The sequence below is a fragment of the Vipera ursinii genome, assembly GCF_947247035.1.
Source record: "Vipera ursinii genome assembly, chromosome: 6".
NCBI lineage: Eukaryota > Metazoa > Chordata > Lepidosauria > Squamata > Viperidae > Vipera > Vipera ursinii.
This window is the reverse complement of record NC_139515.1, coordinates 67,371,104-67,385,407: the sequence shown is the minus strand read 5'-3', so window position 1 is coordinate 67,385,407 and position 14,304 is coordinate 67,371,104. Positions and strand designations below refer to the sequence as shown.

Below are 14,304 nucleotides of genomic sequence, written 5' to 3'. Positions count from 1 at the left end.
TGGTAGGGTTTGTAGGAAATGAAGCTGAACCTCTTAATAGGAAGAGTGAGAAGAGGCTTGGTGAAACTCAACAACTGGAAAATGGGGTGAGGCAAGATTACCCATCAAGGGGACGACCTTCCACTCTCATGACTCCAGGTGTTCTTCATCTGAAGCTGAAGCTTAAGAGACTGAGCTGCCAAACAATGGTGTGAGATGACAAAGATGCGAACATATTTTTAGAGCACTGCGCAAACTGTCAAGATGACATCAACTCTCTAGTGCATTTGCTCGGAGATTTCACAACGTTCCTTAAAATAACCATTAAACACTAGTGCAAAGCTGTACAATACAGAGGATATATTGAAGATGGGAAATGGATGCCATTCACATTTTATCAATTTTTATTTAATAAAAAAAGACAGGATCAGATTAAAAATACAAACACTTTGGGTGATTATCCAGCGTTTCCCTCTGCTTCAAAGTAATTAAACCAACCAATAAGCAAAATTAAAAACAAAACATTTTTTAAGGTAATGTTTTGGCCAAAGCTGTAAAATAATGCAGAACCAATTAAATTATACCAAAATATATTATTATACCTTTGAAATGGCTTTCAGACCAATAAATTAAAAGAAAACAAATAAAAAGTCAACTTTAAAGACAAAAAAAATCTTTGCAAATTAAATAAGGGAAAAAAATTACACAGCACTAGTAATAATAATGTGCAGTCAAGAGTTATGGTTCTTCTAGGAATGATAATATGCCAGTAAGTCCCTACAGAACATTTTCCAGTTTGGCAGCAATCAGTTAAACCAGGGTTTCTCAACCTTGGTAACTTTTAAGATGTGTGGACTTCATCTTGCAGAATACTGGGAGTAGAAGTCCACAGATCTTAAAGTTGCCAAAATTGAGAAACACTGAGTTAATTAGTCATTCACATTTGTATACAAGATGACAGGCCTGGGCTACAACAAAGATAGACCTAAGTTTGAGGGCAATTCTTAGTTCTTCCCAGGAGCTGTTGAGAGTTCCATTTTCTTCTCAATATTTATCAACTGCATGTTAAACTGGGCTTGCTGAAGACAGGTAGCAAGTTAGCAGTGTTCTACTCTAAGATAATTGAGACCAGTCCTTAGTTCTCAAAGGAAAAGGGTTTACTTAGTCATAAATCAAAACATGGTCTTTATTTTAAAGCAAAATTTATCCAAATTACTGAACTATGCGTTTTTATTTTTAGCTGTGTGTTGAAACATATGTATCCTTCTAAGGTGGAAATCTCTTTAATAAATGCCCTTACCAGTCAACCTAGTGAGGCTGATTAAATAAACATAGTTCTGGGCTGCATATTTAGCACTTGGAATTAAAATTCAAAAAGACTTGGACGAGCTTATTACGAAGGTAAAAATAAAGTGAGATCATCCAAGTTCATGTTAAATATTAAGACGACAAAGTTTCAATGTGAAGATGTTTTTAGTTTTTTGAACTCAGTAAAATAAAGATAAACTGTATGCAATCTAAAGAGTAGGTTGATTAAGAAGGAAGTCAGTAACAAATCATGAAAGAGACCTCAATGTCAACAAAGTTCAGAATATTTAAAACAATTGTAGTTGTAGTGGCAATGGATAGTTGTGAAAATGGATACTAAGAGACCATGAGAAGATAGATGACTTTGAATAATGGATTTGGGGTTTTTAAACATATCATGACTTGCTGGAAGAACCAGTGAATCAGTTCAAGCCCAAATAAAATCTGATTGCTCATTTGAGACAATGATTAGCAAGCAAAAATGTACATACTTAGGCATATGGTACAAGTAGATGATGGAATAAAGAATTGCTTGGCAAGGCTGAATGAAGCATGTAAGAACTGGAAGACAAAGGATATGGTAGGTGGATACAATCAATTACTATATTACTAGAATACCTTTGGAAGCATTTCTATTTAGTATCTATGACAAGTCCAGATGGAAAGTACTATAGGGATACTATAGGCGTTTAGTGCCATTTTGGATTATTTGTTCCAATATGTTTTGGAAGAATACAATAATCTTTCTGTTATTCAGGAAAAGGAAATTAATTAATTCACTAATCTTAACGGTAGCAACATGCTGCCTACAGATACCTGTCATGGTGCCCATCAGGTTCTGTTTAATTCTTAAGACAGTATTTTAATTTTTTAAAAGGGGAAGCTGATCTGCTACAAAGCAAACCTCTATAGGCTTCAAAGGCATTCTTAGAATATAAAAATGTTTGGATATGTGCACATCTGTCCAGAGACAATACAAAATTAAGCTGAAGTATACAGCATTCTGTGGACAGAAGCTAGAGAAGGCTTTGGAAGAGACTTACCAGTCTTGTAGTTACTGTATGTTTTGTAATTGAACAGGATCATGTGGCATTCATTTTAGGAACATTAAAGTTCCCTCCTCACACCAGCTGCTTCATGAAAGCATCTATATCATAGTCCCCAAATTCCAAGTGCATCCACTTTTTCAAAAAGATTTCCTACCTCTGATTTAATTGTGTGTTTAGACAGTTTTAACACAAAATAATTTCAACGAAATTATGAGAACTATGCAACCACACTGTCCGCTAATTCTAATATTTTAATATCTTTACTTTGAAATCCTTTGGAATTGACACTGGATTCTGTAATTTTGGAGCTTCATATTAAAGGGGGCCAATTCTATTCTTTGTAATGAAGCTGGCATAGCTTAAATGAAGGAAGTACTCTCAGCCCAGTTAGATTTGAGTTGGCCTATTTTTTCAACAAAGCATTACAACACTTTAATTCTGTAAACTGTACGGTTAGTGTACTGAAACTCTGAACTGCTTACTGGGATATGCGTGACCTAAAGTAAGTCAGAAGTCTCAATTGCCCAGGCCTATCAACCACATTGTGCCTATTTTAAAAAAGGCTTACATTCATTCATATAATCCAGTAAACCCAAGCGGTACCTTTATGGGAGTTGAAACCTTTAATTGCAATTTTAGAATTACGTCCATGAATCATGTCTTGTTTTCTCCAATTTGATTCAATTGATCTAACAATATAATCTATCATACATATATATATTCTTAAATTGAATTTCTCATGAAGTCTACTACTCTATTATCTTTTTCTTACTCGTAAACAGTACTCCTTCTAAATGTCTGTGGAGATTCTCAGTCATCCAGGTCATGGTTGTCCCAAAGGTGCTTTTTCAAAAGGCAACTGGGCTTTCAGAACTGAAGACGTTTCTTGGATGAGAAGTGAAATATCTTCAAAGCAAAAACAAGAAAGCTCAATTGCCTTTTGAAAAAGCACCTTTGGGTGTATTCCTTCTAGTCATCCTCATCACTTCTAGCCATTCACACCAGTGCCTATTAACAAGGCTCTGGAAATCTGTCCTAAAATTCCTGCGGTCTGCAAGAACTAAACTCAAAGTCTTTAATAAAACTTAAATTCTGCAGCTCATTAAATCAATATTAGATCATTTTGCATAACATACTTATGGTCTCATAAATTGTCCTTTAGAAAATCTTTACGGTTCCTACAACTTACATAAATGCACAAGTGGTGAAAAGAAACTTGTTAAAGGTTCTTGGCACCTCAAACAATTTATTCTTAATTGCAGACATACAGATTTCCAGAGTCCCCGCTAATGGGAAAATAATATGTTTTTTGTCTCTCAACTCATCATTTTTACTACATTACTATTTCTTGCTAGCAGAAGTTCTATAAAAATGAAATATTTCCCACTTAAATTGCTAAATGCTTTTCAAAAGAAAATTATTATAACCAGCACTTTCAATAATTGGCTGGGCAAGTATGCCCACAATGTTTTTAGCAAGCAGCCCAGTCCTTTTTATGTATATATTTTTAATTAGGATCTCCCTTTAGTTGAAATTCAGGAAATTTCATTAACTTAGATGAACTTTCATTCATCAGTATGGATAATGATAAATCCATTTGCCAATATCTTATTATATTTAACTGTTGATTATTATTTACTCTTAAAGTTATAGCTTTTTCACTAGTTGGTTACCTTCCCTAACAAAAATTAAAAGTACCCTTTTCCAGTTCACTTTTTATCTAGCTTCAACTTACACCACTGGAATATTTTATTTTTTTCTATCTGCCAGAGAGTTTTCTTCATATATTACCATAATTTCTTTGGACATTAGGTAGTATTTTAATTGCATAAACTCCAAGTTTGAGTAATAAGCATGAGGTGGTATTTTCAAAGGGCTTCTCCTTAGAACAATGTTGTCACAATTAGCTAATTGACAATTGGGCCAACTCCATCATAAAGGTACCCAAGATCCTTTCGCTCCATTCCTAATTTTTCCCATCTGCTAATTAAGTTTGTTACAGATTTCCAGAGCCTTCTTGTAGACCTGAGTGACATCATCCATGTCTGTAAGAAGAGAAAAACTATCACTTGCCCGACTTCGGTAACGCTTCAGGTACTGTGGTCGTGAGCGGTTTTTTTGAAGTCCTTGCAAATCTTGGATCTGGAGGAAGTTTTCAGCTGACACACAGCTTCTTATTCTAAGTCTGCTCTCTTGCAAGTCCACCAAGTCAAAAGAGTCACTGGAAAGAATGCTGTCATCACTAATCACACTAGAAGGGCGACTGTAACTTCGAGATAAACCATCTACAGACAAACCTGCTTCCTCCATGCCTTTCGTGACTGGTCTATCAGAATGGATCAAAGCTGAATGTGCAGTAGTGGTAGAATACTTGCTACTGTGTTTTAAAATACCCTTCCGTCTGTAGGAATGACTATAAGACTCTATTCTTAACGTTTCAATGATATTTGTGGATGTGTCACTGTTTCCTGCCTCCTCATTATGATCCAGGAGTTCTGAAGATTCACTCCGTTCTGGAGATGAGTAGTATCCAGATTCTCTTTGCTGAGTCTTCTTGAGGATTCCCTTTTTTGGCATTAAAGAAGACTGCTTAGTGCTGTATTTACCCATTATATCCCCCTCCAAAATGCTCTTAACTGGTACACCTGTTCTACATATTTCTTGTTCTTTTTTAAAAGTGGAGGGCAATACTGGATTGACTACTCCTTCTATGAATCCCGCACTGTGAGACCGATGTTCACTGTTGCTCCTCTTCTTCAAAATACCTTTTGGCCTCTTGGAATTTAATTTGCAGGAGTTGTCAACTCCTTCTTGGATAGACTGTGCAATGTCATTTTCCTTCTTTGATTTTTTTAGGGATCTCTGTCTCTCTAAATGGACTTCAGATCCTTTTGGTTTAGAAAGGCACTTCATTTTGGTCTCAGTCTCTGGCTGGAGCCCATTGGAACGATGATGCCAGTCTATGAATCTAGATAGCAGAGGGGACTCAGAGTCTTGCAAGGCATCACAATCACAAACAGTACTCTTATAGCCCCAGTTAACCCACCAATGGTTGGCAATATCTTCAATAGTTGCTCTGCGCTCAGGATTCACCATCAGCATCCATCTGATCAGACCACGAGCATCTATTAACAAATAATATACATTAAAGACTTTGAGCCTATTTCAAAGGACTTAAACAGCTAAAGCTAAAGAAAAGAAATGTGAACATATCAGAGATTTTTAAAAATATGTAATATGCATTGCAGCTTAGTGAAAAACAAAAAGATGCATTAATTTTCCAGCCTAGTTTTTGTTAATTGCTTCCTTCTGTATATTTAATAAACTGTGAAATACTTGTTGATGGTCAACCTAGGACTAAATTCTTAAGCCAATGATTTGTTCTCCAAGGTCTGTTATTTTTTTTCTATTCACACACACAGAGACACACAAACTTCTAATGGCTGAAATGAATCTTCATCAGGTAACATTTTGTAGCTTCCTTGTAAAGAGTAAGAGGCTTTTGACAAGTATCTCCTAGCTAAAACAAATTTGAAAAGTCACTGTCACTTAGATTTGCTATGATACATAAGAGAAAAAAGCAGCTATCTCTCAGTCAGTGTTTAGGACATTAGACATTATGATCACCAGCAACATCTCAGCCTGTCAACAGAGACAAGTTTAATGCTAAAGTCCATGGCAATAATTACCTGGCAACCAACATTTTAAGAGGGAAGCTGTAATACAGTTCAATCTATCTTCAAACTATCTATTATAGGAGTTCTGCATTACAGAAATACAGGAATGAATAATGATTGCCCAGTAAGTATTAGATATAAGATTAGAAATTTAGTTTCAAGTCAAGGCAGCAGGAAAACTCGTGGTCATTGTTAGAATCTAGGTACCCCAAATCTGTGAGAAAGAAATTAAAATGAGTCACAGAACAGGTAAACTGCTTATTGGTGAACAATTTTCAATAGAACCTTTATGTTCCTGGTAACATCCTGGCTGCTTTATAGGGCTTCTATTTGTAATCTAAGAGGTGAAATCTGATTGAGAAGGAATCACAAAAAATGAAGTCCTTATGGTACCCACAAATTAAATATCAACGAGAGTCTTCAAATTGTGACAAATATTCAGCTGGTTTGCAATTGAATATATGTGTATTTATTTCTGTAGTAACGTTTTCAAAATGATTGAAAACAGTGTACAAATAAAACAAGAAAACAAAAATAATTCCATATAAAATATAGTAAAACTAATAACAAAAATTCTACCCAATGAACAGGATGGGAACCAAATTCTCCAGATCTAGTGCCTGGGGAAAGTATAGATTTTGTATTGTCATGGTTCTGGTGCCTTAATTCCTTGAAGAACAATTCTACATCTACTAGCTTGCAGTTCTGCCTAACTAATGGTACTTGTAACCCTCTAGAATCCACCCATTTCCTTGTACTATTCCAAAAAGCTTGTCTCTTCCTGCTGAGAAAGACTGTGGACATATACAGTGTCAGAATTCATATTCTCAAGTATGGACTTGAGAAATAATTTATGGCTTCTCCTTGCCCCTGCAGGGCAGCTGATAATACTTTCCAGCTATCATACATCAGAAATACTTGTGGCTTTAGACAGACCTTCCTCAAACTTTTCACAATATCCTTTTGAAAACCAAAAGCAGCCAGATAGCTGATGCAAATTGAGAATCCTTAGTTTGTGTTGCAATATTTCTGTTTTATACATCCAACTCTTCCATATACCAAACATCAGAAAGGATGTAAAACAAGCCATTATAAAACCCTATTATGTCAATGCACTATGACACATCTTTTGATACCTGAGGGCTGTGTTGGCTCACGATATTCTCCACTACTGATCTGCCTGATCAGATTTTTGTGATCAAAGCCATCAAAGGGCATTGTTCCATAAACCAGAGTATAAAGTAAAACACCAAGAGCCCAGCTGTCAACCTAAAGCAGAAAGATAAGAAACATAAGGAGTAAAATAGGTGACTTCTGAAGACCCTGAAATTACTAAAGGAACAAAATATCCAGCTATCATTATTAAAGAACATATAAGTATTCTGTAGAAAATCCAACAATCAATGAACAATGAAAACAAGACTTTAAAGCATCTTATAAGCAAAGGTTATTACTAATTCTAAATAATTACTAATTTAACTAAATTCCATACATACAGAATATTTACACAAATCAGCTATGTAAAGTGAATTAATCAGTAAATAAATTTATATTTTTCATTCCATTTTTTAAACAGTTCTTTCTTTTGAATTTAGTTTACCTCTGGTCCTCGGTAAGGTCTTCCATTAACAATTTCAGGAGATGCATATAGTGGACTTCCACAGAAAGTCTGGAGAAATTTATCTTTCTGATAAAGATTTGAAAGTCCAAAGTCTGCAATCTGTAAAGACAAATTTATAAGCAATTGGCTGTAACATTAATAAAAGCTTTTTTCTATTCCATTCCTTTCGTAGTTTCAGAATAGTAGCATGAGGAGTTTATAACAGCTGTTATGTTTCTTTAAATTCTGGATTTTAGTTATATTTTCTATTATATTTCAGTTACATAAAGCATGTATTAGTAAAACATCAAATCATTATATGTCTTTCATGGACAACTCAAATGTGCAGATATATTGTGAATAAAATAAATATTGGAACCATACAGCACATATTTTTTGCCAAGACTATTTTTAATGCAAAAAAATTGTTTGCATACACATCGTACTACTAACAGGATACTAGCTAAAGGCTGCAAAATATTGCTAAACATTATTCTGAAAAATTGGAAAATGAAAATTTAGAATGAAAATGAATTTCTAATATTTGGGGTTTTTCTTGGAATGAGGCAATTTGGAAGTCTAGTTGATCCAAATATGTGTTTAGAAATGAGGAAAAATGAGAAACTTCCCAAAATCATAACTAAATAAATTTGGGATGAATGACAAAATGAAAGCTGGGAGTTCACACAGAGAACCCCTTCTGTGGCAAATGCCTATCATAAGGCTAACCAGAAGCCAAAATACATTGCAGTGTTTCTCAACCTTGATAACTTTAAGATGGATGGATTTCAACTCCCAGAATTAAAAGTTGCCAAGGTTGAGAAACACTGATATACTGAAGCAGGCTTCATGAGACGAAGGATTCTAAGAGATTTTACGGTTAGGGTTAGCGTTAGGGTTAGAGCAGCCAGTGTACCTATTACAAAAAAGTAGCATGGTGTAAAATTGTAAATCTACTGGAATTATTTTCATAAAAGCCTCACTACAGTAGCAAGTGAGAAAACATATTTCCCTGCCCTCAACTTCTAAAATAAATTTTAAAAAACTTAAAAACAGAATAGGGCCTGTTTGGTGTAGTGGTTAAGGTGCTGGGCTAAAAATCAGGAGATGGTGAGTTCTACTTCTGCCTGAGGCATGCAAGCCAGCTGGGTGACTTTGGGGCAAGTCATTCTCTCACAGCCCAATCTACCTCACAGGAAAATAGTTGTAGAGAAAATAGGAGGAGAAAAGAGTATTACGTATGTTGGCTGCCTTGAGTTATTTATAAAAATAATAAAGATGGGATAAAAATCTAATGAATAAGAACAGAGAACATAGAATAATAGAGTTGGGAGGGACCTTGGAGATCTTCTAGTTCAGGGGTAGGCAACCTCGGCTCTTTTATGACTCATAGACTTCAACTCCCAGAATTCCTGAGTCAGCTATGCTGGGTCAGGAATTCTGGGAGTTGAAGTTCATGAGTCATAAAAGAGCCGAGGTTGCCTACCCCTGCTCTAGTCCAACCCCCTGCTTGAGCAGGAAACCTTATACCATTTCATCCCACCAGGCTCAAGGTTGACTCAGCCTTCCATCCTTCCGAGGTAGGTAAAATGAGGACCCAGATTGTTGGGGGCAATAAGCTGACTTTGTAATAATGCCGCTTGGGGGGGGGGGGGCGAAAGCCCTAATAAGCAGGCATATACATAAAATGAAGGCTATTGCTAAGCACATTGATTTGTGCTTTAAATTGTAAGCCGCCCTGAGTCTTCGGAGAAGGGCGGGGTATAAATGGGATTAAAAAAAATTCAGAATAAATAAATAAACTCCCGCTTGTTTGGGAGAAACTCTATTCAATAGCAAATATGAGGTCACCCGAACAGAGCAAGGATCAGGTTGCTCACCCCTTGTATTTGAGATTTTGAATACAGAGCAAAACTTAAGTGTTTAGTTACAGCAATCTGTGTTCCCTGTAGAGAAAAAAAATATATAACTAGGGTAAGAGGATTCTTTCAATTTCAGAACACCTATATCTTGCAGGTTAATGAAATATGAACACGTTTTTACCTCATATTGGCATATACATTTATTGGGGATGTTTCTACAATCCTCCACTCTAATTTGTCAAACTAGATAGGAATGCTGCCTTTTCTACAGCATGTAAATTGACAGGCTCATTTGTCCAAGTGGCCAACTGTTTTATTAAAGTATTCTGCGAATTTAACATGCAATTCCCAGCAGGAGATAATTCAGTAACTACTTCTTGAACAATATAATGGAGAGTATACTAAACTAATCTGGGGAGGATGGTTGAATTGGAGGAAAGTCCTACTCTGAAGTAAGAAAACCTCATAGGTGGGCTGTAGGACATTTTCCAGGCTGTGCTTTTTGATATTTCATTACAAGGACATTACAAAACATGACAGTAGTTATATTAGTGAATTATCATTTCTTGCAATTGGAATTACATGCAGAAAGAAATCCTAGTAAAAAGGTCCCTATAAAGCCTTCACTGTATGTCTCAAATCCCATTAGAAGAAGCTGGTGTAGAATTTCAGTCTGCAAATTCTCAAAGTTCAGTTTGCAGTTAATTTCCTTAAATTCTTATCATATCACTCTGAGGAGTTTGCTGGAAATCTGTCTTGAGCCAATAATCCCAACTCCATGAATCAGTAGATTTCCTTTACTTAGAGAGACTGTAGAGATTTTTCTGACATTCATTGTATAGTTTATTAAGACAATCTGTGCTCTTATTGTCCTACAATCTACAAAATACATGGGTAATGACATGCAAATGAGTGTGTAAAGTTTAGATCTCAAACTGGCTCCAAAGCATTTTCATTTTTGACCTTCAGGAAAAAGTGTTTCTATTTCAGCCAACTCCTATATTCACAAGTTTATCAGATTTTCAAGTTAAAACTGCCATTATCCCTCCCCCTCTGTGGAGAACAGAATCATAGTAGCCAAGATTCCTTCAAGTTCTTCTCACTTAAACAGAGCCAAAGAATTCAAATGTTTCCCAAGCAGGGAGGGGTTGCTAAAAAACCAGATGTTGTATTCCCTTACCCTCAAGGAAATGATTGTTTCCACTACTTATATTAAATGTGATGAAATTTACTCACTGAATATGATGCTTATACCCTTTGAGCTTAGGGTAATCTGAATTATCTCAAAATTGGACGGAGCATAAGCTTCACACTCAAGGAATAAATTTCACTGTATTTGTAGTGTAGACAAACATTTTTAAGGAAACAATTTTAGCTTAACCTAAACCGGGGCGTCAAACTCGCAATGTCACGTGACATGTCGCGATGTATCGTGACTTTTTTGCCATTGCTGGCAATATGTTTCGCTATGATGCATCCAGCCCTTGGGCCAGCAGTTTGACACCCCTGACCTAAACTGTAATACTGGAGACAGCACTAGCTTTATGCTTTGAACTCAATGAGTAAATTGTTCAGCAAGTACAATTGTTAAGAGAATCACTGCAGTTGTTAAGTGGATCCAGCTTAACCACTTAAGTCACTGGGAAAGACTTTATGGTTCATACCTAGTTAAGGTATTTGGGCCATTGGGAAGAAGCTAAGCAAAGTTTCATTTTTTCCTCTTGAAGTTCACATTAGGAAAAATACATAATGGGAGAGAGAAAGTAAAGAGGCTACAAGGGAGATGCCACATAACCGAAGGTGACTCCTTGTCTAACAGACATAACAAAATTGTCCACTTTCAGACTGGGAGAGAGACAGAGAGAAAAACTGGGAGGGAAATTCAACGCATGTGGCCAAGACCCATCAAATTTACTCACATCTTGTACAATGGAAAAAGAGATAGAAGCAGGAGGACAGTTCCCATCCTATATTTCTTACAAGGGAGGAACAGATATGGTGAGATCCCACAAAAGGTATCTTGGAAGAAGGCTGTATTTCAATTTCCATGATTAGGCTAGAAAGAAGAGTTCTGTTTTTTGCGAAATTATTTTAGGGAATAATGGATTATATAAAAAAATACAAATCTCACCCCAAACACCAAGGGAAAAAATTCTAGGCAATAGTGCAAAAACCAAATGCTTATCTATCTCTCAGAGCACAGTCAAAGGCTGCCAGTTTTATTATAATATAATATTAGCAGTTATATATTCCTGACATAAAAAGCACCTGCTTACATTATGTTAAAATTACACTTTAATAAAGGTTGTATGATTTTTCCCCATAAAAGGGTAGTCTTCTAGCCATAAAGTTTTCTATGGAAAAAATACACTTCAAAGTATCTTAAAACTATATAAATGCATATAATATACATTTTTATAGTATCCCAGCCCACACTGTGGGATTTGTGTAGTATAATACTGAAAAAATGTGATACACACACACACACACACACACACACACACACACTGTATAGCGTGGGGGGGGGGGGAAGGAGAGAAACAGAGAAAGGATGAAATATAAAAGGAGAGATGAGCCAGCAAGAATTACAATGATCTTGAAGCAGTGGTTAGCTGTGACAGAAGCATTCATGTACTGAAGATAAGAAACACTAGTCTTTGTTTAAACCCACAGAAAAGATAGGACTTTTAATGAATTCTAGTTCAACTGTTTCATGCAGACTTTAATTTGTAGAATACATTGTTTCATTGTGCAATTCTTTGTTCATACTAACACAAATAGAAGAATTAAATACTAGGCACAGCCCTCGACATCAAACTACAAGGAAGCCAAAATGATGATGTGTATAGTAATATCACAATGTAAAAGCCACCATTCTGTGCTTGAGCCCCACATTCTGATGCAATCACATAGGTTGCTACATTTAGATGATGACATCAGGCAATTTTATAATTTGCCCATCCGCTCTCCTGCTCACCCTTGTCCTGAGGCAGATTCCAATGTTACTTCCACCAAATAACTGCCTGGGCATCACTAATATTACTCAGAACCTCAAGGGACTTTCATGGGAAGAACCTTACAATTACTTGTAGTCCAATGTAATATATGTAATCAGTATCCATATTCACTTTATATTAGATCAGATGGAGTCTGGTAACATCTTTTCAAATTATCACATTTCACTAAAAGGTATAAGCTTTCATGAACTACTGCTCACTTTATCAGATGCATCTTCTATTCTTTTCCTACACACTTTATATTGGATAAATTGATCAATCCCTATGCAAAGTAATATATGCAATCAAACTTTGCAATGAAATAAAATAAATGTGTGTTATATGTGTGTAATAATACATTTCTTGGATTTTCATGAATCACTAGAACCCCCGTTGTATGGAAAAAAATATTACTAAGAGTGTTTCTTAGATATGGACCAATACCACCCATTAAGTATTATATATATATATTTGAGGAAAAAGGGTTTTGTTTATATTCCAAGTAACACTAATGGGGTTCTCAGATGGTATACCAATTGTAGTTATTGACCAGATTGGAATCTGTTTTATACCACCCTGGTATACAGCATTATGTGCTTTCATGCTATACTTTAAGGAGCCTCGTCCAATATAAGAAAAGTCTTTATTATATAATTATAACATTATATCATTAAGCATACTTAGAATTTTAAAGAATGGAATGTGAATTTTGGAAGCAGGAATAGTTTCCCATAAAAGCATCACGTATCTTGTATATTAGCCATTCCATTTTTCCAAGAAGAATGAAAAGGTCATTCCCATGCTTTTAGTAAAGATTTTTGACATAGTTATGACATCACCAAAAACTAATCTGAAAGCTATCATTGTGCCTGGAGTTCTAAGGCCACTTCCTAATGAAGGACATGGGCTCTGCTTGAGTTTATTTTGAAAGTGGATTTGCTTATTTTTCAGCTGCAATCAAAGGAATGTTCAGAGGGCGAAATAAGCACTTGAAACTTGTAAGCCAAAAAATGGTGCATAGTCCTGGCAGCCAGCAAAAAAGCCATCTGTAAAATACATTATCTTGTGAAAGGGACCCACTGAGCCTTGTGTTGATTGCTGTTATTGCTTTTTTAAAAGGGAGGAAAACTACTACTTTAGTTTTAAAGTAAATACAAGTCTTAATTCATTTAAAAATCATCACAAAGATAGTCTCTATATTCTGTAAACAGATGCTAAGTAGCAACTTTGATAAAAATGTTTAAAGTGATATATATATATAAAGATTAGGAAGGATGGTTACCTTGATGTTACAATTGTCATCAAGAAGAATATTTTCCAGTTTTAAATCCCTGTGAACGACACCATTCTGAAAGAAGAAATAAAGAAAACATGCAGATGAATATAAAGGAGATTCTATGAGGGGGGTTTAATATTGGCTGGATTAAAGAAGCAAAACATCAGGGTGGTCCTTGCATTTAAATTTCAGTCATAACACTAGTAACTAGTGACAGGAGATGCATTAGTCACTTGCTGTGTGGTTAGGAGAAGAATGACTGGAATTTGTCCTCCCACCAAGCTTGTAAAACAGCAGGGGAACTCTTTTCGGAACTTAATCCCAACCCCAATCTGCCCCTCACTAGGTAAAAGTAATATATTCTTCCCAGGCATTAGAAAACAATCCCTACCAAGGTATGTTAGTACACTACTTACAAAAGGTCCAGTAATTCTAGCAGCTAGGCCTGATGACTTATACTGTATACCCCAAAGGTTGCTTAAGCTTGAGACTGAAATCTAATAGCTTCTTGAAATTCATTAATGTTAAAATTATAAAACTAAAAACTATAATCTGTA

At 35.6% G+C, this 14,304-nt stretch overlaps 1 protein-coding gene across 1 annotated transcript in view; it reads right to left on the bottom strand.

Moving 5' to 3' along the window:
* Positions 1–4,249: 4,249 nt before the first annotated feature.
* The window catches only part of NUAK1 (NUAK family kinase 1), a 51,365-nt gene continuing 41,310 nt past the window's right edge, over positions 4,250–14,304 (bottom strand). Inside the window, exons 4-7 of the mRNA XM_083366412.1 lie at positions 13,754–13,819; positions 7,614–7,733; positions 7,150–7,282; positions 4,250–5,461 (exon numbers count right to left, since the gene is read on the bottom strand). Of these exons, the coding sequence (XP_083222538.1) occupies positions 4,320–5,461; positions 7,150–7,282; positions 7,614–7,733; positions 13,754–13,819 (1,461 nt within the window). The 3' untranslated portion in view covers positions 4,250–4,319. The remainder of the gene's footprint in view (positions 5,462–7,149; positions 7,283–7,613; positions 7,734–13,753; positions 13,820–14,304) is intronic.